The sequence below is a fragment of the Balaenoptera musculus genome, chromosome 8 (assembly GCF_009873245.2).
Source record: "Balaenoptera musculus isolate JJ_BM4_2016_0621 chromosome 8, mBalMus1.pri.v3, whole genome shotgun sequence".
NCBI classification, from domain to species: Eukaryota; Metazoa; Chordata; class Mammalia; order Artiodactyla; family Balaenopteridae; genus Balaenoptera; species Balaenoptera musculus.
This window is the reverse complement of record NC_045792.1, coordinates 109,674,848-109,700,075: the sequence shown is the minus strand read 5'-3', so window position 1 is coordinate 109,700,075 and position 25,228 is coordinate 109,674,848. Positions and strand designations below refer to the sequence as shown.

The 25,228-nt window shown below is 57.2% G+C and overlaps 1 protein-coding gene across 4 annotated transcripts in view; it reads left to right on the top strand.

Moving 5' to 3' along the window:
- Nucleotides 1-25,228, top strand: part of AP2A2 (adaptor related protein complex 2 subunit alpha 2) — a 63,057-nt gene that overhangs the window by 25,525 nt on the left and 12,304 nt on the right. For 2 of the 4 annotated variants that reach the window (XM_036860241.1, XM_036860243.1), the window contains exons 2-11: nt 421-489; nt 8,710-8,852; nt 10,243-10,436; nt 13,426-13,555; nt 16,560-16,661; nt 19,734-19,842; nt 21,160-21,310; nt 22,184-22,352; nt 23,506-23,643; nt 24,735-24,917. In XM_036860241.1, coding sequence (XP_036716136.1) covers nt 421-489; nt 8,710-8,852; nt 10,243-10,436; nt 13,426-13,555; nt 16,560-16,661; nt 19,734-19,842; nt 21,160-21,310; nt 22,184-22,352; nt 23,506-23,643; nt 24,735-24,917 — 1,388 coding nt within the window. The remainder of the gene's footprint in view (nt 1-420; nt 490-8,709; nt 8,853-10,242; nt 10,437-13,425; nt 13,556-16,559; nt 16,662-19,733; nt 19,843-21,159; nt 21,311-22,183; nt 22,353-23,505; nt 23,644-24,734; nt 24,918-25,228) is intronic. The other 2 variants (XM_036860242.1, XM_036860244.1) reach the window with 2 other exon arrangements.

Below are 25,228 nucleotides of genomic sequence, written 5' to 3'. Positions count from 1 at the left end.
CCTACAGTAGTAGTTAAACCTTTATACTTTAAAAAATTATCTGTGGCAGTAAAAGTCAATTTTAGGAGTAAACTAGTAGCTGATGACGATAGCTAGCACTGCTTTGAGAGTCTCCAGGTCCAGGACTGTGGCGAAAAGGCAGAGCTAAACGTGTGCTGTGGGGTGGCAACTCCCCTCTCCCCTGGGGGCTTCGTGGACTTGCCGGTCCTGGCGGGGAGGGGCCGCACCAGACTGGGTCAGAGCCCGGCTTCTGCCTCACCCACCTCCTGCCTGGCTTCAGGTGGAGGCCGGTGGCCTCTTTCCTTGGGCTCCTAAGAGACGTGATTCTGCATTTAATTCTGATGTGTCCATTTTGTCAGGGAGTGGGTGTTTGTTTAGAAATCAGTTAAAGCAAGATGCATTTGTGTTCTCTTTTTTTAGGCAAAAGTAAGGAAGCAGAAATAAAGAGAATAAACAAAGAGCTGGCAAACATTAGATCAAAGTTTAAAGGTAAGTGTTGAATCTTTGTCATGAAACGTTCTTTTGTCAAGTTTATAAAGTAGGGACTTCATCTCATCTTTATTTCTTTTTCCGCTTCAAACCAAAGTGAAGGTGGCAGCACCGTTACTGCCCTGGCTTTGTTGGCGTTTCAGGTCAAGCCAGTGGTTAGTCTGGAGTCGTTCGATGGTTTGTGTAGAATTGATCAGACAGCGGGTCCCCTCCTGGGACCTGCCTTTTCCTGGAGCTGGAAGGACGCTTGTGTAGAGCGGCTGTCTCCCCCCCCGGCCCCGGACTCGGCTCCACAGGGTGCCGGAGCGCGTGAGCCAGTGGACCCGATGCGGGGTGTGCGTCTCGGGGGGGGGAACTGCTCTGCGTAGGAGTCCTGCACGGTCACCTAAGCTCTTCCAACGTGGACGTGTCTTCCTCTGCGGCAGTGGGTAACGCACCATGTTGTCGAATCCGCTCAGGGAGACAGCCGCTCTGCGAGCCAGGATTTGGGGCGGGCGCCTCCCCTGAGCACCCTCACTTTGAGGAATTGTCAAGTGTAGATTTTCAGTCTTGGGACATGTTTATGAAAGACCGGTTAATCCCTTAAGCCTTAATTTTTCAGTTGAGTTTTACAGATTTGAGACCTCGTTCAAGTCTCTGAGCAGACGTTAGCCACGGGAGTGGCTGAAATTGCCCAGAAAGAATGAGTAGAGGAGGGGGACAGGACCGAGCCCCAGGGAACGGGGGGCAGCAGAAGACAGGGTTTCTTGGGGTGGGAGCTTTTTCAGGGTTTGAGAATGGACGTCCTGTGTGATCAGATGATGCGAACACTCGTGGAATTTGAGTTGTTACTAACATATATCCCCTGCTGAGCCCTCGGAAGGTATTATGCTTTACTGTTAACCAGGCCCAAGGATCCGCTAAGAAGGTGTGTGAAACTCTGAAATTGTATGTGAAATGGTTTGGTTTTGTGTGTGTGTGTGTGTGTGTGTGTGTGTATGTGGGGGGTGGTCTGTAACTTTCATTGCTTAAAAAATTTTTTTAAATTTGGACTTAATTTTTTGTAGAGCAGTTTTAGGTTCCCAGCAAAATTGAGAGGAAGGTACAGAGATTTCTTGTACCCACCCCGTCCCCACACATGCACAGCCTCCCCGTTATCTGCTTCCCTACCAGAGCGGTTCATTGGTCACAGTGAACCTACATGGGCACGTCATCGTCACCCCAAATCGATACTCCACGTTAGGGTCCCTTCGTGTTGTACGTTCTGTGGGTGTGCACAGATGTACGCCGACAGTGCCCAGCATTATAGTGTCACACAGAGCACTTTCACTGCCCTAGGATCCTCTTGGCTCTCCTTATTCATCTCTCCCTCCCTCGACCCCTGGCGACCACTAACCTCTTTACTGTCTTGGTAGTTTTGCCTTTTCCAGAATGTCATAGAGTTAGAAGCATATGGTGTATGGCCTTTTCCCGTTGCCTTCTTTCACTTAGTTATACACATTTAAGGTTCCTTCATGTCTTTTAGTGGCCAGACAGCTCATTTCTTTTTAGCTGGATAATATTCCACTGTCCAGTGTACCACAGTTTCTTTATCCATCCACCTATTGAAGGACGTCTTGGTTGTTTTCAAGTTTTGGCAATTATGAATAAAATTGCTAAAAACATCAGTGTGCAGGTTTTAGTGTGGACGTAAGTTTTCAGCTCCTTTGAGTAAATACCAAGGAGCATGATTGCTGATCACATGGTGAGGGTATGTGTAGTTTTGTAAGAAACCGCCCAGCTGTCCCCCATAGTGGCTGCACCGTTCGCGTCCCCACCAGCGCTGGACGAGAGTTCCTGTTGCTCCACGTCCTCGCTGCATTTGGTGTCGTCAGTGTCTGGATTTGAGCTGCTGCGATAGTGTGTAGAGGTATCTCTACACACTATTTTACAATATGCATTTTATAATATTTTATAATATGCATTTTATCATATGCATTTTATAATATTTTATCATATGCATTCCCCTGATGACCTGTGACGTGGAGCATCCTCTCACGTGTTCATCTGCCATCTGTGTATCTCCTCTGGTGAGGGGTCTGGAACGTCCACTGCTTCCTGAAAGGGAGCGTATAATGTGGTGGTGAGAGCTAGGCTGCCCTGACTACCCCCAGCTCGCACCTGCTCTGATAGCCAGTTACTAGCTGGGTTACCCTGTTGAGTGACTTAACCCCTCTGCGCCTCTTTTCCCAGCCGTTGAACGGTGTGCTGATGGCCTCAGGCTGGGTTCTCTGTGAAGCAGGCCCTGCGATGGGGTTGGAGGACGGAAGATTGACTAGAGAGTGACACCGCGGATTAGAAACAGAGGAAGCAGGTTGGCTGGAGGCAGGGGACGCCGCAGATAGAGGTGTTGGTCTGTCAGCGTTGTCACTAGCCCCCGAGGGAGCTTCGGAGTGCAGACTGCCTGGTAGAGGGTCTGGCACGGGCTGGGGACGTTGCTTGGCCGTGGCTCGTAAGCCGAGGAAGGCAGATCCTGACCCCGACAGAGCTGACCCACTCCTGGCACCTCCAGGCCTCCGCTGAAGGGGCGGGTGGTGTCCGCTGCTGCAACTGTGTGCGTGTGTGTGGAAACACGGGCGCATTCCTGGGGAGGAACACAGCGCCTAAGAGATGTTCACCATGTGGTTAGAAGAGGGTGAATCTTCAAACTGTCTTTAAATGTTTGGGGACAAACAAGACTTCTGTAGTTTCTTCTGCCCCCGAGCCTGTCTCAGCTGAGCCCTTCTGGGTAGGGAAGGAGGCTCGCTCTTCTCTGTTAACCAGTTGGCATTTATGGAGCGTGTGTGCCCTGAGTGGCAGCAGACAAGGGAAAACCTACTCCTTGTTCTCAGAAGTATGCGCTCTGGGGGCTGCACGTGCACTTCTCCGTCCGTGCTGTCCACCGGAAACGCAGGCACACGCTGAATTCTCAGTTTGCTGGTAGCCACATTAAAAAAGAGTAAGAAGCAGCAAATGAAGCTAAATTTAATATATTTTATTTAATCTAGTGTACCTAAAATATTATCATTGCAGCATGTAATGCATAGAAAAGGTTATTGAGATATTTTACATGTTTTTCATGCCCGGTCTTTGGAACGTCCCGCATAGAACACATGCAGTTCAGACCAGTGCAGGCCAAGTACTCAGTAGCCCCACGCGGCTGAAGCTACCACGTCGGCTAGCGCACACCTCAAGCAACTCTTCCACTGGAAGCGGCTTAAAAAGAGACACGGTATTAAAAAAATCTTGAAAGCATCATAGGGCAAGAAGAGAAGAGAACTCGTGGCCCACGAAAGCAAGCAGAGCACTCGTCTCTCTGTGCCGGGAGGGAGTTTGCTAACCCCAGGGGAGCAGCCCTGAAACAGAGCCTGGTTTGGGTGACCTGCAGTGTCTAGAGGGGCGGTTGTCCATCAGGGTGATTTTGCCCCCAGGGGACAAAGGCCGTCGGGACTGGGGATGGGCGTGCTGCTGCCATGTAGTGGCTGGAGGCCAGGGAGGCCGCCGGACACCCCACTGCACACGGGACAGCCCCCCAGAACCAGCTGGCCTGAGGAGGCCCAGCGCTGAGGTTGAGCTGCTGGGGTCTAGGAGGGGAGTCATCCCAGAGCCCACAGTGTGAGGCCTTCTTCCATTTTAAACTGAGGCCCTAAAGGCGGTGCCCTTAGGGCAGGAGAGACCCGGGAGCGAGCCCGTCCTGCCCCAGACCTGCAGCGGGACTTCGCACGCAGTGCTCTGGAGGAAGAGGTTACCATCACAGGCTGAGTGATTCCTACAGGTAGCTTCTCAAGGATGCTGTCCAGCACCCAGTCACGGACAGTCAGGCACGCAAAGAGTCAAGACTGCACAGCAAGAACCAGCAGAGAAAGCAGAAACAGAATCACAGAGGCCTCCGAGACCAGGTTCAGATTACAGTGAAGAACTAGGTTTACTGTTTTTAAAGAAATAAAAGACGAACTTGAAAATTTCAGTGGGAAGCTTGGGAAGTATAAAAAGTGACATAGCACATTTTGAAATAAGACCAAATGGAAATTCTAGAACTGAAAGATGCAGAACTAAAATGAAGAACTCGGGTGGCTATAACCACAGGCGTGTTCTGAAAGATGGGTAAGGAAACAGCCCGTCCTGAATGCAAAGCAGCAGAGCGGGTGAGAGACACAGGCGTGTGGTCCAAAGGCCTGCAGGGTTAAGTGACCTCCTGGGAGGAAAGGGGGGCTGGTGTGACAGAACTTTCCAGAATTCATGAAATGCACTAAACCTCAGATTCAATAAACACAGTTACAATAAATAAGTAAGATGAAATCTACACCTAGACACGCTATTGTGAAAATGCAGAAACCCAAGACGGGAAATCTTTGAAGTTGCCAGAGGGGGAAGAGATGGGCCGTCTTCACAGGGGCCTCGTGGAAGCCGACTTGTCACAGGGACGAGGGGCAGCGGAGCGGAGGATGGTCCCAAAGTGCTGGACAGTAGCAGCTGGCTAACAATGTCCTTTAAGAATGAGGCTAAAAAAGACCTTTGCCAGACAGAAAAGGAGAGTTTCCCATCAGAAGGCCTGTGCTGAAGGAGAGTCTAAAGGATGTGCTTCGGACCAGAGACAAATGGTCCCGGACGCAGACGGAGGAAAGGTGAAGTGGGCGTGCAGGTGAGTGCACAGGCTGCAGGTGGCCGTGGCATCTGGTGGAGTCCTTGACGGCAGACACACAAAGGTGGTGACGCTGGGGCAGGGCCCGGGGCCTCAGGGCAGCGCCCGTGTGAAAGCCTTGCCCTTGACAGAGCCCGGCCACGCCCTCACGTGCGCTGTCGACCGCCGAGGGAGGACGTGGCGTCACCTTCTAGCCTAAGCTCGTCTCCCCGGGCAGGCCCAGAGCCCCTTGTGGGTGGGGCGCCCACCCTGCCCTGCCCTGCACACCCGCCAGCCCGGCGGCCTGCTGTGGAAGCCGCCGAGTGGGAGGTCTTTAGGGCTGTAGTGGGCCTGCCCTCAACCTTGGAGCCTCTAGAAAACAGCTGTTGTGTTGTCCTGCCCAGAGGTGGGGGAATGTCTTCTGGCTGGTGGCCTTCGGAGGTTTACCAGGTAACAGACGCTCACTTGCTCATTCACTGCTGGGCGCTCACTCAGTCCCAGGTGCCAGGGGTAGAAAGATGAATAAAAAGCGTTTCCGTAAAGAATGTATGTTTTTACAGGTATAGAAAGACTTGGAAAAGCCACCCCATTTTATCGAGGGAACACGAACGTATACGTATGGGGGGGCGCTGTTCCCTTCCCCGCCTGGCGGCCGTCACCTGGCTTCACCGCTTGCCGTCATTTTGCCCATGTTCTTTTTTTTTTTTTAAATAAATTTATTTATTTTATTTATTTATTTTTGGCTGTGTTGGGTCTTTGTTGCTGTGCACAGGCCTTCTCTAGTTGTGGCGAGTGGGGGCCACTCTTTGCCGCAGTGCACGGGCTTCTCGTTGCGGTGGCTTCTCTTGTTGCAGAGCACGGGCTCTAGGTGTGTGGGCTTCAGTAGTTGTGGCGCGTGGGCTCAGTAGTTGTGGTTCACGGGCTCTAGAGCGCAGGCTCGGTAGTTGTGGCGCGCGGGCCCAGCTGCTTTGCGGCATGTGGGATCCTCCCGGACCAGGGCTCGAACCCATGTCTCCTGCGTTGGCAGGCGGATTCTTAACCACTGCGCCACCAGGGAAGCCCCTTGCCCGTGTTCTTTCATCTTTTGCTCTTCTTTTTTTCGTGGGATATTTTGACAGAGTAATTTTTTAAAAATTGGTTTTCTGATATACAATTTGCTCACAATAAAGTTCACTTGTTTTAAGCGTGCGCTTTGAATTTTGGCAAAAATGCATGTGTTCGTGCACCCACCCCCACAGACAAAACAGAGAACATTCCCAACCCCATAATGTTCCCTCGTGTCCCTTTGCACCTAACCCCCTCCCTAGCCCCCAGCAGCCCCTGATCGGCTTTCTGTCACCGCACTTCTGCTCTTCCTAGAAATTTCTCATGAAAGGAATCGGGCAGCGGGAGGCCTCTGGTGTCTGCTTGCTGTGACTTGCGTTTGCGTTTGGGGTTTGCCCACGTCGTGGTGGGTTGCCCCACGGTGTGCTGGCTCGCCAGGGTGGGCGTCTGGGTTTGTTCCTGTGCTGACGGCTAGGCGTGGAGCTGCCGTGGGTCCTGGTGTGCGGGACTTGTGTGGACGCCTCGTGTCATTCCCACTGGGAAGGGACCTGGGGATGGAGTGGCCGGGCCACGTGGAAGGTGGATGTTTAACCTTTTAAGAACCTGCCACACGTTTTCCAGAGTGGCTGCATCATTCTGTGCCCCCGCCAGCCGTGTGTGAGTTCCCAGTCCCTCCACATTCTTACCAGCACGTGGTATGGTTAATCTTTTAAATCTTGGTGTTTCTAGTGGGTGTGCAGTGACACCTTACTGTGGTTTTAATTTGCATTTCCCTTTTTTAACGACTGAATTCAGTTAAGCGCTATGGAGAATGAAGAAGACACCCAGGTCTGTGGGGATGCCGGGGAGGGAAGGGTTAATACCCTGGTGCCAGCAGTTCTGAAGCATCTCACAGCCCACGGGGTGCTTCACCTGAGCTCCAGAAAACGACAGGGGCGCCCTCCTTGTCCATCCTCGGCATCTTAGTCTTTTTACTTCTTTGAACATAAGAAGATACTCGTTGAGGGTTAGGGTCAGGGTTGAACGCCAGTCTCAGTGAGAGAAAGGGTGAAAAAGGATCACAGTTAAAAGTCCTCCAGAAGGATTTGGTCACCAGGGCTCAGATGCGTTTCCCTAGAGACACTGGCTCTTATCCCGTGTCACGGCAGCACCGGGCCGAGACCCTTGACTGTTCTTGCCTGCGCTGTGGCCCTCACCTTCCTGTGCGCTTGGCCTTCAAGTGCGTGCATCTGTAAGTCTCCCAGCGTTGGGCAGGGCTGTGGGAGGGACCCTGGGTCCAGGTCCTGAAGCAGCAGAGAAAGAGCCCCTTGGGCCTCCAGGCCGCATCCAGCACACAGTCTGGCCGGCCGTTCCCTGGGCTCTGAGTGGCAGGGACCACTCTCCAGGGGGTGAGAGGAGGGGGCGGCACTTTTGGCTTGCTTGTCAAAGGAGGCTTCCAGAGGTGATGGAACTCAGGCTGGTTCTCGAGGGGTGGCCGGGTGGGCAGGAGATGGGGGGCTGCTGCTTGCCGTGGGCTGCGTGTCCTGCGTCTGCAGGTGCTCTCCCACGGAGCCGGGGACGGGTCCCAGCCAGGAAGTGACAGAGCTGGGCTCCTCGAGTGCAGCAGGCAGATGAGTGAGTGGGGGTGGGGGTGGGAGCCGGACCTGGTCTGACGTTATGTTGTTTGGTCATTAAACCATATGCCAGTTTGCTGCTGGGAAGGAGGGAGGGTTTCTCAGAGCTCCCCAGTGTAAGGTGTCCAGCTGGCTGGCTGACTCGTGATCCACTGTCACCCCGGGAAATCTTGGTGGGGGGTCTTTCTTCTAGGCAGCGCTTTGAGGTCGGCCAGCGCTTGTCCCTGGAGCACGAGCGACCTGACCCCTTACCATGAGGAGCTTTGCTGTCCTTGTCGTCCTGGTTCCCGTGTCCGGCCCTTGACGGCGTGGCGGTGGCGTCACTGTGATGCCTAGCTCGGAAGACGGCCAGACTCTCTGGCTGTCATCTTTGTAGTCTGCTAAGGAACGTCTTACACTTCTCGGGGGAAATAAGAACCTCTGGTATTTAAAATGGCAGTGTTTAGTGGTCCTTTTTAAAATGGCATCTTATATTCTGCCAGCGACACGTCATGAAGCCGCCTTGCTGTGGTCTCCTGTGAGAGGCGTAGTCGTGCTGTGATTAGGGTGAAGACACAGAAGCCCTTCTGGTCCTTTTGTGTGCGACTTTTAGGGTGGGTGATTTGTTCTAAAACTGGGTGTAATGAAAGATTATTTAGAATGTGTTCACCTGCCTGCCTAAATTAGTAAACGTGTTTAAAAGGTTAAGCTGCTGGTTAAGACAGGGTGGCCCTGGCAAGGTTGTGGTGGGTGGGAGTGAGGCCCCGGGGCCGTCCTGGGAAGGCCGCGCTCCGGCTGCCAGGCAGGGGTTCTGGCTTCTGTTTTGTCAGGGAAGCCAGACATTAGGATTCCGACGTGCAGCACCTGGCTTAGCAACACTGTGCACGCACGACGCTGGCCTCCTGGAGGCTGGCCCCGCATGTCCCGCTGTCTTGTTTCTGCCCTGCCCCCGCCTCCTTTCCACAGGCGACAAGGCCCTGGACGGCTACAGCAAGAAGAAGTATGTGTGCAAGCTGCTCTTCATCTTCCTCCTGGGCCACGACATTGACTTTGGGCACATGGAGGCCGTGAACCTGCTCAGCTCCAACAGATACACCGAGAAGCAGATCGTGAGTGCGCGGGGGCGGGGGGGTTTCTTCTCATCAGGTGGCCGTTCAGTGTCTTGCTCTTTCTCTGCACCTTCCGTCTAGTCTGGGGATTTCCCGTGGGTTTAGGCGGGAGCTGCACCAAACCCCCGTTTGACGCGAGGGGTGCCGTCTCCCATGGGTCCGCCTTAGAGGGCAGAGAAGAGCGTTTCCTTCCCCTCAGCGCCTTGCTGATGCGTGTCCCAGATGAGTTCACCCAGTGGCCCCTCCGGCCACTGCCTGTTTCTGAACCAGGCCCCACACCCACATGGTTTGAGAGCCAAGGGCAGGTGGGGGTCCTCGCCTTGCTCCCAGCTGGCCGGGTGCCTGGGCCCTGCCCACCCCAGGCTTTGTAATTGTAGCCCTGCATTCTCTTGGAGTAACGTTATTTGTATGTTTTCTTGAGTGTTACAAAGTAACATTTTCCTCTTGTCCAAAAATTTAACTTACAGAAAGTGAAAAAATACCCTAAATGCCCCAGGAGTTCTGTGAAGTATTGGTATTTACTCAACAGGAATTTATCGAGTGTCTGCCGGACCCAGCAGTGTGCTGGGGGTCCCTGGGGACATATGCCCATAAGCAGGTGTGGACCCTGCTCTGTTCCAGGGGGGAGACGGCATCAGACAGCCCCGTACACAGAGAATAGAGCTGTGGGCAGTGCCCAGTGAAAGAGGCGTGTAGAACCCTCCGGACCCTGAGAGGCGGGTGGCTAATAGGGAGGGCTTCCGGGGGGGCGTCCTGAGCTGAGACTGAGGCCAAGGGGTGCACCGGGGGCCAGGGCAGACAGAGCAGCAGCACCCAGTCAAGGCGCGTACGCGGAAGGGTGGAGCGGCTGGAACCCAGAGAAGGAGGCGAGCCCCTCCTGAGACCGACAGGGGCTGAGAGGTCAGCGTGCCCCTGCGTGGGGAGGGCGTGGACAGTGGGGGTGACAAGGGGCTGGAATTTGGCCTGGTGGTAAGCGGAAGCTGGGGCCCAGAGACGGAGTGGAGAGAGGGGAGAACGGCAGTCAGCCGGGTTGCTGGAAATCACCATAGTGTCCCCGTTCCAGCTGAGGCAGGCCTTTCCGTCCTGGTCAGGCCGTGGTGAGCACAGGTCCCCGTGGATGAGTGAGTGGGATGGGGGGCACCAAGGTGTCTGATGCCGGTGGGGACAGTGCCTCTTAGGTTCGTCCCACAGAATCGTTCGCGGCGGAATCCGGGGGCAGAGCTGGCACGTTCAGCGGAAGGCAGCTGGGTCCTCCGTGGCCTGCCGGCGGCAGCGCCCCGAGCAGACCGAGACGGTGCTGGGGCTCGCTGAGGGCCGAGCACGTCTGCCTGGAGTGTGGGGCGCGCGGGCCGTCGCGAGCGCTGTGCTCTCTCGCCCCTCTGGAACCCAGGGCTACCTGTTCATCTCGGTGCTGGTGAACTCCAGCTCGGAGCTGATCCGCCTGATCAACAACGCCGTCAAGAACGACCTGGGCAGCCGCAACCCCGCCTTCACGGGCCTGGCCCTGCACTGCATCGCCAACGTGGGCAGCCGGGAGATGGCCGAGGCGTTCGCGGGGGAGATCCCTAAAATCCTCGTAGCCGGGTATGTGTCCGGTGCCCTGTTGAGAGTGTGGCCACCTCTCATGTTAAGTAGATCAACTGCGTGACTGCTGAAGGATTTACGGAGTGCGCTAACCTCCCCGTCTCACGTCTTACGTGGTGGGGAGATGGGGAGGCCAGGACCTTCCGTCCAGGCAGAGGGAGCGCGGCCGTCCTGCGGGCACGGGGCCCCTTCTCGCCCTTTCCCAGAAGCGTTCGCGCACCCCAATCCTGAGACTTCCCAGCACCCCGCACCCCCATCCTCTCCAGTCTGGAGGGAAGCTGAGTGGGGCTGAGCAGGCAGGTCTGGAAGAGTTTCCAACAGTGCTGTGCCGGGCTGGGCTCTGCCGTGCCCTCCGTCCTGTTCCAGGACGCTCTGCGCCTTGGGAGGGTGAGCCAGAGCCCACACCCGGGCGGCACGCCTGGCTGGATAGGGGTCCCAGCCCAGGGGGCGCGTCAGGACTCAGGGGACTGGCTTTTCTGGGACGACCCGCGAGCACATGGAGCGGGGCTCGGTACCTCCCAGCGCCTCTGGCCACGGGGACGCGGGAACGACCCGCGGGCAGTGCAGTGGAGAGGCCAGGGGGTGTCGGGAAGCGCGCCCACACCTCGCCAGAGCACGTGGTGTAGACGCGGGGTTCTCAGTGAGTGCTGTTGCCCCAGCACGTTTGATTGTCACCACAACGGGTGTCTTCCTGGCATCTCACGGGTGGAGGCCAGGCATGCAGCTACACTCCCTATGGTGCACAGAGAATGGTCAGCCCGAGGTGGCAGCTGTGCCAGGCTGAGCACCTTGGCCGTGAGCAAGAAGCAGTGCGGGGGCAGGGTGGCCACAGGCCCGAGGAGTGTCGGCTGTGTGGCTGCAGGCCTGGAGGAGCCAGGCTGGAAGAGAGGCCGCGGGACTGCCTGACGGAAAAAGCGTTCCCGGACGTGAGAGCTCAGAGGTGGTGGACCCCCAGTAGCACGAGCACAGGAGAGGCGTGGCAGAGCTGAGCAAGCACGTGGAGAACCAAGGCGACACCGTTACATGCCTGTGAACCGCAAGACGCAGAGAACACAGCGGGTGCCCCGAGAATCAAGTCACCGAGGTGGGAGAAAGACGTGGTGTGATCAGAGTGGGCCTGAGGGGCAGGTGGGGCTGGAGGTTGGAGCGGGGACAGGAGGCGGCTGTGTCCTGACCCCCTCCTCCAGCCCCGCGCCAGCCCGAGCCCCGCCCCCACCCCCGCCTGGGACACAGTTAACCTGGCTGCGGGTTGCTGGTCTCTGCTTTCAGAAGCAATCTCCCTGGGCTTGGTAAATACATACCTGTTGGATGAGTGAAGTGTAAAATAGAGGTAATCTCTGCAAGTGTTCAGATAATTCCAGAACACTTCCCTGAAGTAAAGGGTGGATTGCACTGCGGGTTGAACGGACACAGAAGGGTGCGTGCTGAGACACAGCCTGGAGGGGCCGAACCCAAGGTGGAGAAGAGAGCCTGCAGCAGGAAGATCGCGGACCGGTGTGCGGGGAGCTGGCCTCGTTCTCTCAGTGTCAGCATCACAGGCAGCCGCTCTCCCCCCAGAAGCTCAGGTTGTGTGGACCTGCAAGCCCTCCTTGAAAAAAATGACCAACGCTTGAAATCCAGCGACCCAATAGACTCAAAGTGGAGTTGTGGGGACGGAGGTGCCCGGGCGTGGAGCTGCAAGGCTGAGGGCGGCGGGGCAGAGCCGGGAGGTCGGGGAGGGAGGGACGATGGGGCGCCCTACAGGCCGGGACTGAGCTCTGGGCCCCGACTGGAGACAGAGTTGAAGCTCAGGGGGCAGCGGTCTCCGTGCCTCGCACCGTCCTCCGGTGTTCCCACCAGGAGAGGCTGTACGGGCAGGGTGGGCCGCCAGCTGGTAGGCCCCGCGGTAGAAACCGGCCGGCTTCTTTCAGCCGCAGTGTGTGGGCGCAGACGGCAGACGCCCAGGAGGCCGCGAGGCCTGGAGGTTGCCGCTGCCCGCTGCTCCTGGTGCACGCGGCGCGGGGCCAGAGAGAGGGACAGGCGTCTCCCCCTGCTCCCCAGAGGGTTTACATCCGAGAGAGAGGTTTTTACTGAAGGAATTTTTCTTTGGCATGGAATGGGGGGCAGTTTAGGGGTTTGTCATATCCGTTGGGAGTTATTTAGGAATAAAAAAGCTAAAAGGAGGTAAACGGTAATGACAGCCCCCAGAGCCTGCTCTTCCCTCCACGGAACAGGAACCCCACTGCTTCTGTCAGCACTTAAGGGGCGTGGGCAGGTTCTTCTCAGGCGTAGTTTGACGGCCTCCTCTGGAGCGCTCCGCGGTGGGCCTGCTGCTTGCCTGGCTGCATGGCAGCGTTTGGCTGGGGTTCGGGAGGAGGAGGGGCAGACAGCGTTGGGACCGTCTCTGTCCTCGGTCAGCACTAAAACCAGGACAGGAAACCTTCCAGACGCCCCTTGCCCGGCGTAGCTGCAGTTGTTCCCGGGCCTTCCCGTGTGCTCCCGCGCCCGCCCGGTGTGTAGCGGAGGAGATCTCTAGGTGGACACGCAGCTCCATGGCCGTGCAAGGCTCTCTGATACTCTCCCCTTTGGACTGTGTGTTATTAAGTGAGCTTAAAAAATACTGTAATTCAGTTAATCAGTCCTTGGAACGTTAGCTGTCAGCCTGCGTAGCTGAGGTCGTGCACGGCACTTGGGGATCGCTGCTTCGGCGAGGGGCAGGTTAACGGTGGCAGGACCCCTTCCCGTCCACCGTGTTCGGGGCGACGTCCGTGGAGGCGGCCCCTCGAGCGGACGGCTGTCTGTCACTGTGCAGGCGTGGTCCCCACCCAGACCCAGCGCGGGAGGTGGGCCTGAGCTTGTTGCGTGGAGAGCTTGAAGCGGCCTTGCCCTGAGTGTCCCTGCAGCCCCCGCACGGGTGCGCCTCTGCTCCCGTGGTGACTCTGGCGGTTGTCCGTGGGCTCTGGGCCGGGCCGCCGGCTGGGCGCAGGAGTGACTGCTGTCTGCCTTGCAGAGACGCCATGGACAGCGTGAAGCAGAGCGCCGCCCTGTGCCTGCTGCGCTTGTACAGGACGTCCCCCGACCTCGTCCCCATGGGCGACTGGACGTCCCGCGTGGTGCACCTCCTCAACGACCAGCATTTGGTAGGTGCCCCTGGGCCAGGCTGCAGCCCCTCCCGTGGAGCAGCCTCTTTCGGGCCAGCGCCGTGCGAGCAGCTGCGTGTGACTTCCGGATGCTTGGGGCGACGTCCACGACCCGTCCATCGGGCCCGGGAGCCCCTGCCCTGGGGACGGACAGGGTGGGCTAGACAGGGCCTCTGGCTCACCCGGTCCCCAGGCGTTGGGGGTTCTCCAGCTTGCCGGCTGCAGGGACGAACAAGGCATAGCCCAGCATCTTCTGGAAACACCGCGTCCACTGAGGGCTTCACAAGGCGTGCCTGTCTGCACCCTGCTTAAGGCTGTCAGAGGGCCGTCCTGTGGCCCCCCGGGCTCTGGCGTGCAGGCTGCCTAGTGCACATAGCTGGTGCCCGAGCCAGGCCCGAGCCCTCCCCGCGCCGCAGGCCGGGGCAGGGAGACGTGGAGCCATTCGGTGGCTGTGGTTGGCCGTGAGTCACGGGCCCTTGTCCACGCTGACACCGGGAGGCGGGGCCGAGTAGGAAATGACGCTGGACAGAGTGGCCTTGTCCTGCCGGAATCCCGTTGTACAAACGAGAGAATCGAGGTTCCACACAGAATTTCCTGCTGAGCTGATAGATGTTAGCACGTTAGCTGGTTACTCCATTGTTTCCCAGAAGAGAAATCTCCCTTAAAGATTAAATGAAAAGTAACCCATCGGCATATGTAGACTCAGAGACGAGAGCTGGTGGTTGGGCGGCTTGCCTGTTGGGCTGCCCGGCGAGCTGCCCCTCCGTCGTTTCCGACGCTTACCAGGAACGTTCGAGTCTGCACAGGGCAGCCCTTCCTCAGAGGGGAGGGGGCGTCTGCAGGCCGTGCTGCGGGGCCGGGGGCCTCGGGCCGGGCCATGCTCCATCTCTTCGGGTTCAGGCCCTGCCGTGGAGCCGGGAGGCCAGGCTGGAGGCCGTGGGGCGTTTTCCAGTTTTGCAGACGAGGAAACTGAGGCTCAGAGAGGTTGGACGGCTTCGCACAGGTCCGGGCTTGAACCCGGAGCCGACGGCAAGGCAGGGCCGTCCAGAGCCCAGGTGTGGCGGGGACGCGGCCCAGTGCTCTGAGCAGGCGTTCTTGGGTACGGTTCGTGGCATTTTACCAGGAGTTGTCATCACTCCTGCCTTGTCGGGGGAGCTTTCTGCAGCCACACGCCGACAGGTGCCGAGGCCCAAGGCCGGCGACGTCCACACCGAGCGCTTTCCAGGGTGGCGGAGCCGTGTCTCGCCGGCCAGGAGGCTCTCCTCCTTTGACGCTTCTGTGCCCGGCTGTTTGGTTCGCTTTTGTATTTTCACGTACCCGGCTCTGTGGCCGGGTGCACCGCTTGGCACCTTTGTGGTTCTAGGCCACAGGAGCCCAGCTTGCGTTGGGCGAGGTGGAGGGGCGTCTCAGCCAGCCCAGGGTGAGGCCGTGCCCGCCGGCCAGCTCTCCCTTCACCTCTGCTGCTCTCTGCACCTGCGCTGTGTCCTCCGCGGGGCCGTGGCTTCTGTGTCACACACCTCCTGACTTTGCCACCAAAGGCGTGAGATTTGGCTTCTTTGGTCTCAAGGTCAGGAAACCCCAGGAAGAGTGTCACTCGCCCACCCAGAGGGAGCAAGCCCTTCCGAGAGCAGCGGAGGAGGCAGGAGGGCTGTGACGCGCGGAGCCCTGTGCCAGGCCTGGCCCGCCCTGAGTCCTGCGCGGCCTGAGCCGTGTCCCGAGCAGGGAGAGGAGGCGGCCCGGGTCGGGGGTGGGGGGCTGGGGGCCGGCAGAGCCACGGCTGCGTGGGCCCCCAGCCCTCTCCTCACACCGCCTTCCTGCGGAGACCCACCGGGCACGCAGGGAACGTGAGGAACTGCGCCTCGGGAGCCAACCAGCCCCAACTGACTTCTGTCAGAATGTTGCCTGATTCATCCCGCAGGTGAATCTTCCTGGGGAAGCAGGCTGTGTCCCAAACACTCAGAAGCCACGGTGAAAGAGACTCTGCCCTGCAGAAGCCGCGTGTTGCAAATGCTTGTTTGTTAAAGCTCTGTGTTTGGCCCTTATTGCCCACTGAGAAGCGGACAATGAGGCCAGTTAGGTCCGTTTCTGTAGCGTGGCTTTCGCGCTTCCATCAGAACGACGGGAGAATAGCACGGCGGCGGCCTCTGGTGAGGTCACCGTGGTGCTGGGCCTGACCCCGCCTCGCTGCAGAAACTCTGCCGCCTTCTCCCCCCTGCTCAGGAGTGGGGGTGGGGGAGGGACTGGGGGATTATGTGATGATTCGAGGGAGCTTTGTTGGCATCCTTACACCCGTTTTTGTCAATGGGTGTCATTCGTTTTGTCTCTTCTTTCTTATATTTGCAAGAGACCTTCTCTACTTAGCCAGTGTCTCCCTCCAGGAGACGTGAGTTACTGGGAGTAAATACTAGTGTCCCAGGACGTCGGTAGAGACTCCCCTGGGCTGCGTGGAAGGTCCCCGTGTGCTGAGGCCAGGGGCCGCGGGGCTCCGTGGGGAGGGTCGGGTCTCATCCGGGCCCGGTGGTGCTTCCAGGACAGAGGGCAGAGACACGGCTTGGACCACTCTTCAAAATGGGGAAGAATGGGCTTTTCAGTTGCCGTTTTACACGATCTCAGTTTTGGGTTGTAAAGATTCATGTGAGTCTGAACACGGTGTGCCCACCCGGAATGATCTAGATCGGGGCAGTGAGTGCAGAGGCAAGCGATGGGCAGGTGGAGGCTGGGGCCCGGAGCCGCTGCCCCGCACTGGCCTTCACTGAGGCAGGGTCTGGGCTAGAGGGGTGCTGGATTTCCCGGTTTTCAGAGAGAAACTAGAACAAGAAAACAACCTATGTGTGCACCTCGCTTTCTAAGCACATTGAGAGCTGATCAGAGTGGGCCCGAGGTGGCCCTGGGCTGCCTCTACCTTTGTTCCTCTGAGTTTAAAGTTCTGTTTAGAAAATGAGTTTAAAATGAGGGGGTGTCGTCAGGAGCTTTGGCGTCTAAATGTGTGTGTGTCTCCTCTCAGGGCGTGGTGACCGCCGCCGCCAGCCTCATCACCACCTTAGCACAGAAGAACCCGGAAGAGTTTAAAACCTCTGTCTCTCTGGCCGTCTCCAGGTTAAGCAGAGTAAGTCCATCGAGGGGAACAGAACTCGGTGGGTTTTGGTCTTAGTTATTTTCTTTAATTAATATATGTACTTTTTGAAATGCAAGAGGTTTGGGTCAGTTTGTAAGTTCAGGGGTGGACGTGTCTTGGTTAATAGCTGATCGGCTTTTCTTTCGACCTTTTTGTCAGAAGTGCCCTGTTCGCGCGGCAGAGTGCACAGAGCGGGGCGGCTCAGCCCCTGGCCCCGCTACGGGGAGGGAGCGTCCTCAAACTGCATTCAGCTCTGCGCTTTAAATTTTGTGTGGCAAGATCACACAGCATATGTTGTTTTGTGATTGGCTTGCTTTGCTCGACACGTGAAGTTGGCGAATTGTTTCGCGTGCCGAAGGCTGGTCCCTGCTGCCGTGCAGCGTCTGTGCCCCGCCCGCCTGTGCCTTGTCTTGTCCAGCACTTAGCCCTCCCCCGGAGGTGACTGAGGAGCCTGGCCCCGCCCAGCGCTGGGCGCCCTCTCGCGTTGTGATCTGGTCTGCGTTTTCCTGATTACCTACGAGCTGGGCAGCTTTGCACATTTACTAGCTCTTGGAATACCTTCTTTTGTGAAGAGCCTGTCCAGTCTTTCACCCAGTTTCCCATGGCGTTGTCTTTTTCGTTGTTTTATAGAAGTTCTTGTTTTATTTTGTTAATTTACCTTAATTTCGTATTTCTTTTTACATTTATATTTACTTATTTTTTTGGCTGCGCCACGTGGCGTGTGGGATCTTAGTTCCCGACCAGGGATCGACCCCGGGCCCCCTGCAGTGGAAGCACTGGAAGTGAGGAGTCTTAGCCACTGGACTGCCAGGGAAGTCCCCTTTATATATTTTAGATATGAGCACTTTGTTGGTTAGATGGGGTTGAACCAAACAGAATTGCCAACTTTTAACCATTATTGATCTACAAAAATGCCAGCTTCGTATGGTTCAGCCTACTCTGTTTAAAAATCTTGTCCTGCTCTGTAACTTGCCATTTCAGTCTCTTATGAAGTCTTCTATGATCAGAAATTCCACATTTTAATATAGTCAGACTTACTAATCCTTTCCTGTATGGTTAATGCCTTCGTGTCCTTAAATGTCTGAAGTTGTTCCCTGTTCTGAGGGCTCGCGTGCAGGTCGACGATCCACCTGGGACAGGTGTCTCTGTGTGGTGCTGCTTTCTCCCCGCAGGCTCTGTGCTGCCCCTTGGTCCCACACCAGCAGCTGAGTCTGTGCTGCACTCCCTTGGTTTCTCTGTACATCTTTGCACCAGTGGTGTGACTTTGGGTTAATTTGATGCCTCGTGGGGCCAGTGTTCCCCCACTCAACAGAATCCTACTGGGGCTGCCTTTAACCTGTAGGTCAGTTTTGGGAGAATTCAAATCTATGTAGTATTGAGATTTTCAATCTATGACCATGGTATTTCTCTCCATTTACTTAATCTTTAATTTCTCTCAAAAATGTTTCAACTTCTCGAGTAGAGGTTCTTTTATTTTTTATTCGTCTTGTCTTTATATACTTTATTTAAAAAATGCTGTTCTCAATGATACCCTATAAATGTTATTATACAATAGCGTATGCTGGTTTGCACAGTTGGTTTTTGTTTATTGCTCTTGATGTTGGCAATTTTGCCAAACTCACCTATTAATTTTGGTAATTTATACGTGGATTGCTTTGGGTCTTCCTCGTATTCCATCATGTGGTCTGTGGACCATGACAGTTTTTTTCCTTTCCCAGTCCATATTTGTTCATACTTTCTGCTTTATGGCTCCAATCGGGACCTCCACTGCAGTGTTGAAGATGAGAGATAATTGGTGTCTTGTTTCTACTCTCGAAGGGGGAAGGTCTACGATGTTTCACTGTTAAGTACGACGTAGGCTGGTTTTGTCAGTGTTCCTTCTCTTTGCCACATTAAGGAAATTCCTTTCTATATCTTTGCTAACATTTTTATCATTGATTAACTGGTGAAGCCATTTGAATTTAGGGTTTTCTTTGTGAGACAACTTCTAATTATGCATTCAATTCAAATTCAATTCTTGACATTTGCTAACTTGTGTAAATATTCAGACATATTGGCAGGAAGTTATTCTGTGTGTCGGCTTCATATTGAGGTCTCTCTTCTCCATTTTGATGCTGGATATTTGCCCTTTTCATTTTTTGCTTGATTAATCTCATCAAGTGTGTAAGAATTTCTTTTGACTTTGTTGGTCCTATTTTGATTTTTCTACCTTATTACTTTCTGCTTATACCTTTATTGTTTTCTCTACTTTCTTTGGGTTAATTTGCTAGTCTCTTTCCGAACCCTTGAGATGAATTCTTCAGTGCTTTTGTTTTTGTATTTGTTTCATTGTGTGCATTTAAAGCTGTAAGTTTGTCTCTAAGTGTGGCGTTAGCTGCATGAGACGTATTCGAAAGGCAGCCTTTGTTGGCTGGCTGTGTCCACGCGGTGGCGCGGTCCTTCTTCCACTCGGTGCGCCTGCACCCGCTTCTGCTGGTCCTGTCAGTGCTTTACACGGCTTGGAGCTCACCCACTGCAGGAGTGGCCGTGTCTCAGGTCACTCATGACCTAGTGTCTCCACTGCGAGCTTTATGACAGGAGCCGCTCCGAGCTCCCAGACGCAGGACGTGGGGAGGCGCCGGGCTGTGTGTTGGTGGGCGTGTGCTGCCTTAGGGACAGTCCCGTGTTCAGGAGGCTGAGGGGGTGTCTGTCCTGCCCAGACTGTGTGGGACAGGTGGGTGGCAGCGTGATGGGAGGCCGCTTGTTCTCGGGCCTGGGCAGCTCGCGGCGGGGCCTGTGCTCGGGGCGGTGTGGGTGCAGGGCCGGGACCGAAGGCCTCCCTTCTGCGTTTAATGCACTTTCCCAGTCCAGGCTCCGAGAACGCTGTACCGAGGGCGGGGTCGCTGTGGCGCTCTCGAGGGTCCGGTGCCCAGGGTTTGTGTCCCGCGGGGGAGGGGCGTCATCGCGCAGTGGCTCCTCCTGGGGCCTGGGCGGCTGTGCTCCTGCCCCTCAGACACAGACAAGTGCGCCGCACGCTCTCAGCACACCTGCCCACGGTGTCTCATCCCCTGTGCTGTTTTGCAGATCGTGACGTCGGCCTCCACAGACCTCCAGGATTACACGTACTATTTCGTCCCGGCTCCCTGGCTGTCAGTCAAACTTCTGAGGCTGCTGCAGTGCTACCCGCCCCCAGGTGACAGCGTGCCGCAGAGGCCTCTCCGCAGGGGTTTACTGCAGCGTGTTAGGGTTAGGTCTCTTGTTTGCTATCTTTAAAGTCCTCTCCGGTGCTGGCTCTTGTTCTCTGGATCTTTCTGTGATGCTGCCATGGCTCTTGGCTTTCCCCAGCAGCTGGTAGAGAAATCACAATTTTGGTACGGCTCGGGGTGATTTCTGTTTTTATGAGTAATTCTGGAAACTGTTTGAAACCTTACATCCTAAGTTATTAACAATCTGTGTAACCTTAAAGTACGCATCACTGATATTGTTATGTTCGTGTTTTATTCTAAAACGTTACGTTTGACTAGTGTGATAGGTATCTAGAAATAGAATTTCCTGGTTGAAGAATGCACAAGAGAATTTGTGTTCAATACTTCCAAATTGCCTCTACAAAGATGGTTTTATTGTTGTAACCTTTACATTTTAATCTTCATTTGTGTTTGTACAAGGTATGTCTTTGTTAAATTCCAGTAACTTTCCATTCTGAGTCTGTTTTATGCTAAAGCGTGAGCCGCACACCCTGCGGCAGAGCCCTCACGTGGGAGCGGGAGCGGGACCCCACCGTTGCCTCCCCCTCCCGCCTGCTGGCCGCCCCCGTCTCCCCTGCGGCAGTAGTTCTCTCCGTGGAACTGACCTCTGCCTCCTTTATTCCGAGACCTGGGGCGACTCCGACCCCCGATGGGGGTGAATCTCATCACCCTCCTCCTCCTTTCAGGCCCCTGCCCCCCACCCCGGGGCGGCTTTGGGGGCCCTGCCCTCCGTCCGCTCAGGTGTGCAGGGCCTGCCCTCCCTGAGCAGCTGGTGGTTGGGTAGGTGCCTTAGATGTGCTGCAACAGTTTCTGGAGTTTTGGTATTTTTATTGCTTTCTTAGTCTTTTTTTGGTCCGTTATTTCTTTTCTTCTGGTTTGACTAGAACTTTAAAATTTTCTTTCTCATTTTATTGCTCTTCATAGTGTTTTCTCTGTTTCTATTGGTAATAGCAGGTAGAGGAAAAAACCTTTTGCTCCCCCTTCCCTCAAACTTTCATATCATGTGTTTTGTCCACGTCTCTGAGATTTTATTTTCCTTGACTTACATAATCTATATTTCAGCAAAAACTTGTGTATGTTATTTGTGTTAAAATGTATTTGTAGTTACCCTGGCTGTCAAATCCTCTTATTTTAAGCAGCCACACGGTTTGAGTAGGGGTCCTCGCCCTTCGTTTTGGGGTTGTAAGATGAGGGGTACCAGTACGCAGGTGGGGCGGCCGTGCGGGCCGAGGGGAGCCAGGCCAACGTCTGTCTGTCTCGCCCAGAAGACCCTGCAGTGCGAGGCCGCCTCACCGAGTGCCTGGAGACGATTCTGAACAAGGCCCAGGAGCCGCCCAAGTCCAAGAAGGTGCAGCACTCCAACGCCAAGAACGCCGTGCTCTTCGAGGCCATCAGCCTCATCATCCACCACGACAGGTGGGCCCCGCGCCTGCCCCCCGCGCCGCCCTCCCTGGCGGCCTGAGGGCGCCGCGCTCTGAGCCGCCCCGCGCGTGCTCTGGCCTCAGAGCCTCCACGCCGTGAGCTTGACTGCCGTGGTCTCACTTCCCCCAGAGGGCTCCCCTGCTTCTCTTGGGCGTCCTGCCCGACCCGCTGCTCCCAGGGCCACCTGGGAATGCGGCGTGAGCACGTGTGCCCTGTAGGCTTTGTTGGTCCGAGGCTGCGGTGGGAAAGCGTGTGGAGGTGGCACGGGGAGGGGAGGGGGTGGGGGGTGCTCCTGCGGCCCCGCCTTCCTGCAGCGCTTCCGCCAGGTGCAGCTGCCTGAGCTCTGCGGTCCACGGGGCTGGGCACCGGTAACAAGACTGTCCCTCTCGGAGGGGCCTCCTTGTCCTTGTTAACTGTGTTCAGCGGGCAGAGTAAAGAGCGAGCAGAGACTTAACGCCAAGTTTCATGTAGTCAGTACTTAAATAGCCAGTAACCTCTTTTATATCATCTCTGTCTCTGCGTCTGTCTCTTGGCGTCGCGGCTTTTGTCCGGCTGTCGGCCAAGCGGGTTCTCTGGCTGAGAGCCACCCCCTGGGTGAGGCTTGGTGAAAGCCGGGTCCCCCTGCCGCCCCCGCCCCGCCAGCTTGGCGTGGAGGCTCAGGGTCTCAGCTTCCCTCGACCCTCTGGAGTCAGGGGTTCTGCAGATGCACTCAGAAATGCTCTGGGGGACGCAAGGCGCGGGTCCTCGTGTGGTGCCAACCAGAGTGAGCGTCAGGCCTTGCGCCCCGGGAGGCCGTGGTGGCCGTGAACGTGGCACGGCCTAGGCTGATGGGGGACCCCTGCCCACCCACCTCTCCCGTCCGCACAGCGAGCCAAACCTGCTGGTCCGCGCCTGTAACCAGCTGGGCCAGTTCCTGCAGCACCGGGAGACCAACCTGCGCTACCTGGCCCTGGAGAGCATGTGCGCGCTGGCCAGCTCCGAGTTCTCGCACGAGGCCGTGAAGACGCACATCGAGACGGTCATCAGCGCCCTGAAGGCAAGTGTGCCCTTCCGGGGGCTGCCTGGCCACGGGGGCGCCTTGTCCCTGTGTCACTCATGCTGTCACTCATGAGCTACCGGTGGGGGGGGGTCCCGCGGTCACTTGGGGCCGTGCTCTCAGGCCCCGGGCAATCTGGCCGGCTGCGTGCGTCCCCGGGCGGTTCTGGGTTCTGCCCGCGAGAGACCATGACCACACAGGGCATCTCCCGCTGGGCCAGGCACGTGAGCAGAGTCGCAGTGAAAATTGGGATCAATAGAAACTGTTCTTTTTGGTAGAAGGATGAAATATTTTGTCCACGTCTCCGAGAAAACTCACTCCTTGCAGAAGAATGTTTGCTTTTTCCAGGGAATTGAAATTCCAGAGCTGGAAGAGCCAAGCTGAGGTCTTCTGCTCTAATGAGGGTTGGTTCCTCAGGGTCAGACATAGCCACATCCACTGCATTCCTACGTGTTAGAAAACTGAAGGCAGGTGGGGAAGCTACAGAACCCACTGTCTTGGTCCTGGGCTTACTGCTGAGAACACGTCTGACCCTGTTCCTTTGGGTTTGCATGTATTTAATAGACATTTTTGGTGTGTGTTTTGAACAAGAGGCCGTACAAAGGTTTGGAATTTCGCTTTCTGGTGTTTCGAATTCCTCCTGGGTGGTTTTGGCGTCTCTTTCAGTCACTGCCTGGATGAGAAAGACTTGCTCTTGCCGTGCCTGTGGCTGGGCCCACGGCAGCGCCTCTCATGCTGTCCTGTGCTGGGGAGCAGCCGTGCTCTTGTTTCTGAGGGTCCGCGGTGGGGCTGGGAGCCAGCACGGGGACAGGCTCTCAGGCGACGTGGAAGGGGCCGGTCTGTGACCACACGGCGGGCGGCCTCTGACCCACCCCCTGGGGATGGAGCGGGGTCGTGATCTTGGCCGGTCCAGAGCCGCCTGGTCCGAGTGCCGGAGTGAGGGGGGCAGTGGGGTGGCAAGTGAGGGGCTCTCAGGGCCCTGGATTTGGGAGGTGAGTGGGGAGAGCTCCGAGTGAGCACTGGGACGGGGTCGGGGGGGTGTGCCTGAGCCGCCCGGCTCGGGACCATGGGAGGGTATGTGTCACAGCGGACTGCCACCGTCCCCCGCCCAGGCTCCTTTCATGTGGCTGTTGGCTCTGTGCTCGTTCCCCAGACGGAGCGGGACGTGAGCGTGCGGCAGCGGGCCGTGGACCTCCTCTACGCCATGTGCGACCGCAGCAACGCCCAGCAGATCGTGGCCGAGATGCTGAGCTACTTGGAGACGGCCGACTACTCTATCCGAGAAGAGATTGTGAGTTCTGGCGGCCTCTGTGTCGTCACCGGCACCGATGCTGTGTGTCTCAGCTGAGGTACCTTCTTACAGCCTTTGTTGGGAGTCTCGTGCATACTGGATGGAAGAGTCCTTTGCTTTAGTTTTTTATCAGCGTTTTCAGTGGAGCCTTCCGGTCTTTCAGAATCACTTTGCAGAGGCCCTCCCCCTCCCCCTCCTCCCCTCCCCCTCCCCCTCCCCCTCCTCCCTCCTCCCCCTCCTCCTCCCTCCTCCCCCTCCCCCTCCTCCCCTCCTCCCCCTCCCCCTTCCCCCCCCCCCCCCCCCCCCCCCTCCCCCTCCCCTCCTCCCCCTCCCCCCCTCCTCCTCCTCCCCCTCCCCCTCCTGCCCTCCTCCCCCTCCTCCCCCTCCCCCTCCTGTGCAGAGGTCCCGGGAGGCAGGTGCTCAGCACGGAGGGAGCAGGGCGTGCGTGGGGGTTGGGCACAGCAGGGACACAGGCCGGCGTGGCAGTGAGGGGCCCCCAGCGCCCAGCTTTGGGGCCAGCTCTGGGCTTGAAGGACTTGAAGCCGAGGGCGGTGACGAGGCGGGTGTCCTGGAGCGACGCTCTGGGGTCGTTACGGAGGGTCGACTTGGAGGCCAGAGGGTGTGCAGAGCAGGTGGACGGGGCCTCTGGGGCGCGGTCAGGAGGTCACGCTGGGGAAGGTGGGCGTGAGGGCGGCAGCGCGGGGGGCCGGGCTCCAGGTCGGCGGCAGTGCTGCTCAGGGCAGGCTCAGTGCAGGAGGAGGCTGTACCCTGGGGAGGTGAGGGGTCTCCTTTCCACAGCCCGGAGCAGGTGCCCTGGGGAGCCCGTGAGAAGGGCTGTTGGAGCAGGAGGCCCAGCGAGCGCGGCCGGCGCTTTGCCAGCGGGGCTGCCTGGGCCGCGGGCCGGGTGGGCGGGGCTGGCGGGGCTCGCCGTGCCTCCTGCAGCTGTGCCCGTCTCGCCTGTTCTCCCTCGACACGTCCTTCCACGTCTGCTCCTGGAACCTTAGACTTACGGGCGCCTTTGAGAGGTGGGGGTCGCTTTGGCGTGGGTTCAGGCCCTTCTGAGGCCCTCCCTGAGTGGCTGTGCCCTGCAGGTGCTGAAGGTCGCCATCCTGGCGGAGAAGTACGCCGTGGACTACACGTGGTACGTGGACACCATCCTGAACCTGATCCGCATCGCGGGCGACTACGTGAGCGAGGAGGTGTGGTACCGCGTCATCCAGATCGTCATCAACCGGGACGACGTGCAGGGCTACGCCGCCAAGACGGTGTTTGAGGTGTGGCCCCGCCCCGCCCCCGCCAGCCTTCCCGCAGGCCGGGCTCCGGCACTGCTCCTGCCTCCGCTGGAGTCTCAGTGCCCTCTCTCCCTGATTTCAGCACGGCGGCCCTGGGTGGGAGGCTCTCGGTCAGCGAGCGGCCTCCGGAGCAAGCTGCCCGGGCCGGGGCCTCGGGCTGGCCTCTGTGTGTCCGAGAGCAAGCGTGGGGCCGCCGCGGGGGGTTCGCGGTCTCCGTCGGCGAGGGCCGTGTGCCCCCACCCCTGCCCAGGGCCCAAGCGTCAGTTTTTGGGAGCAGCTCTCATTCCAGGGGT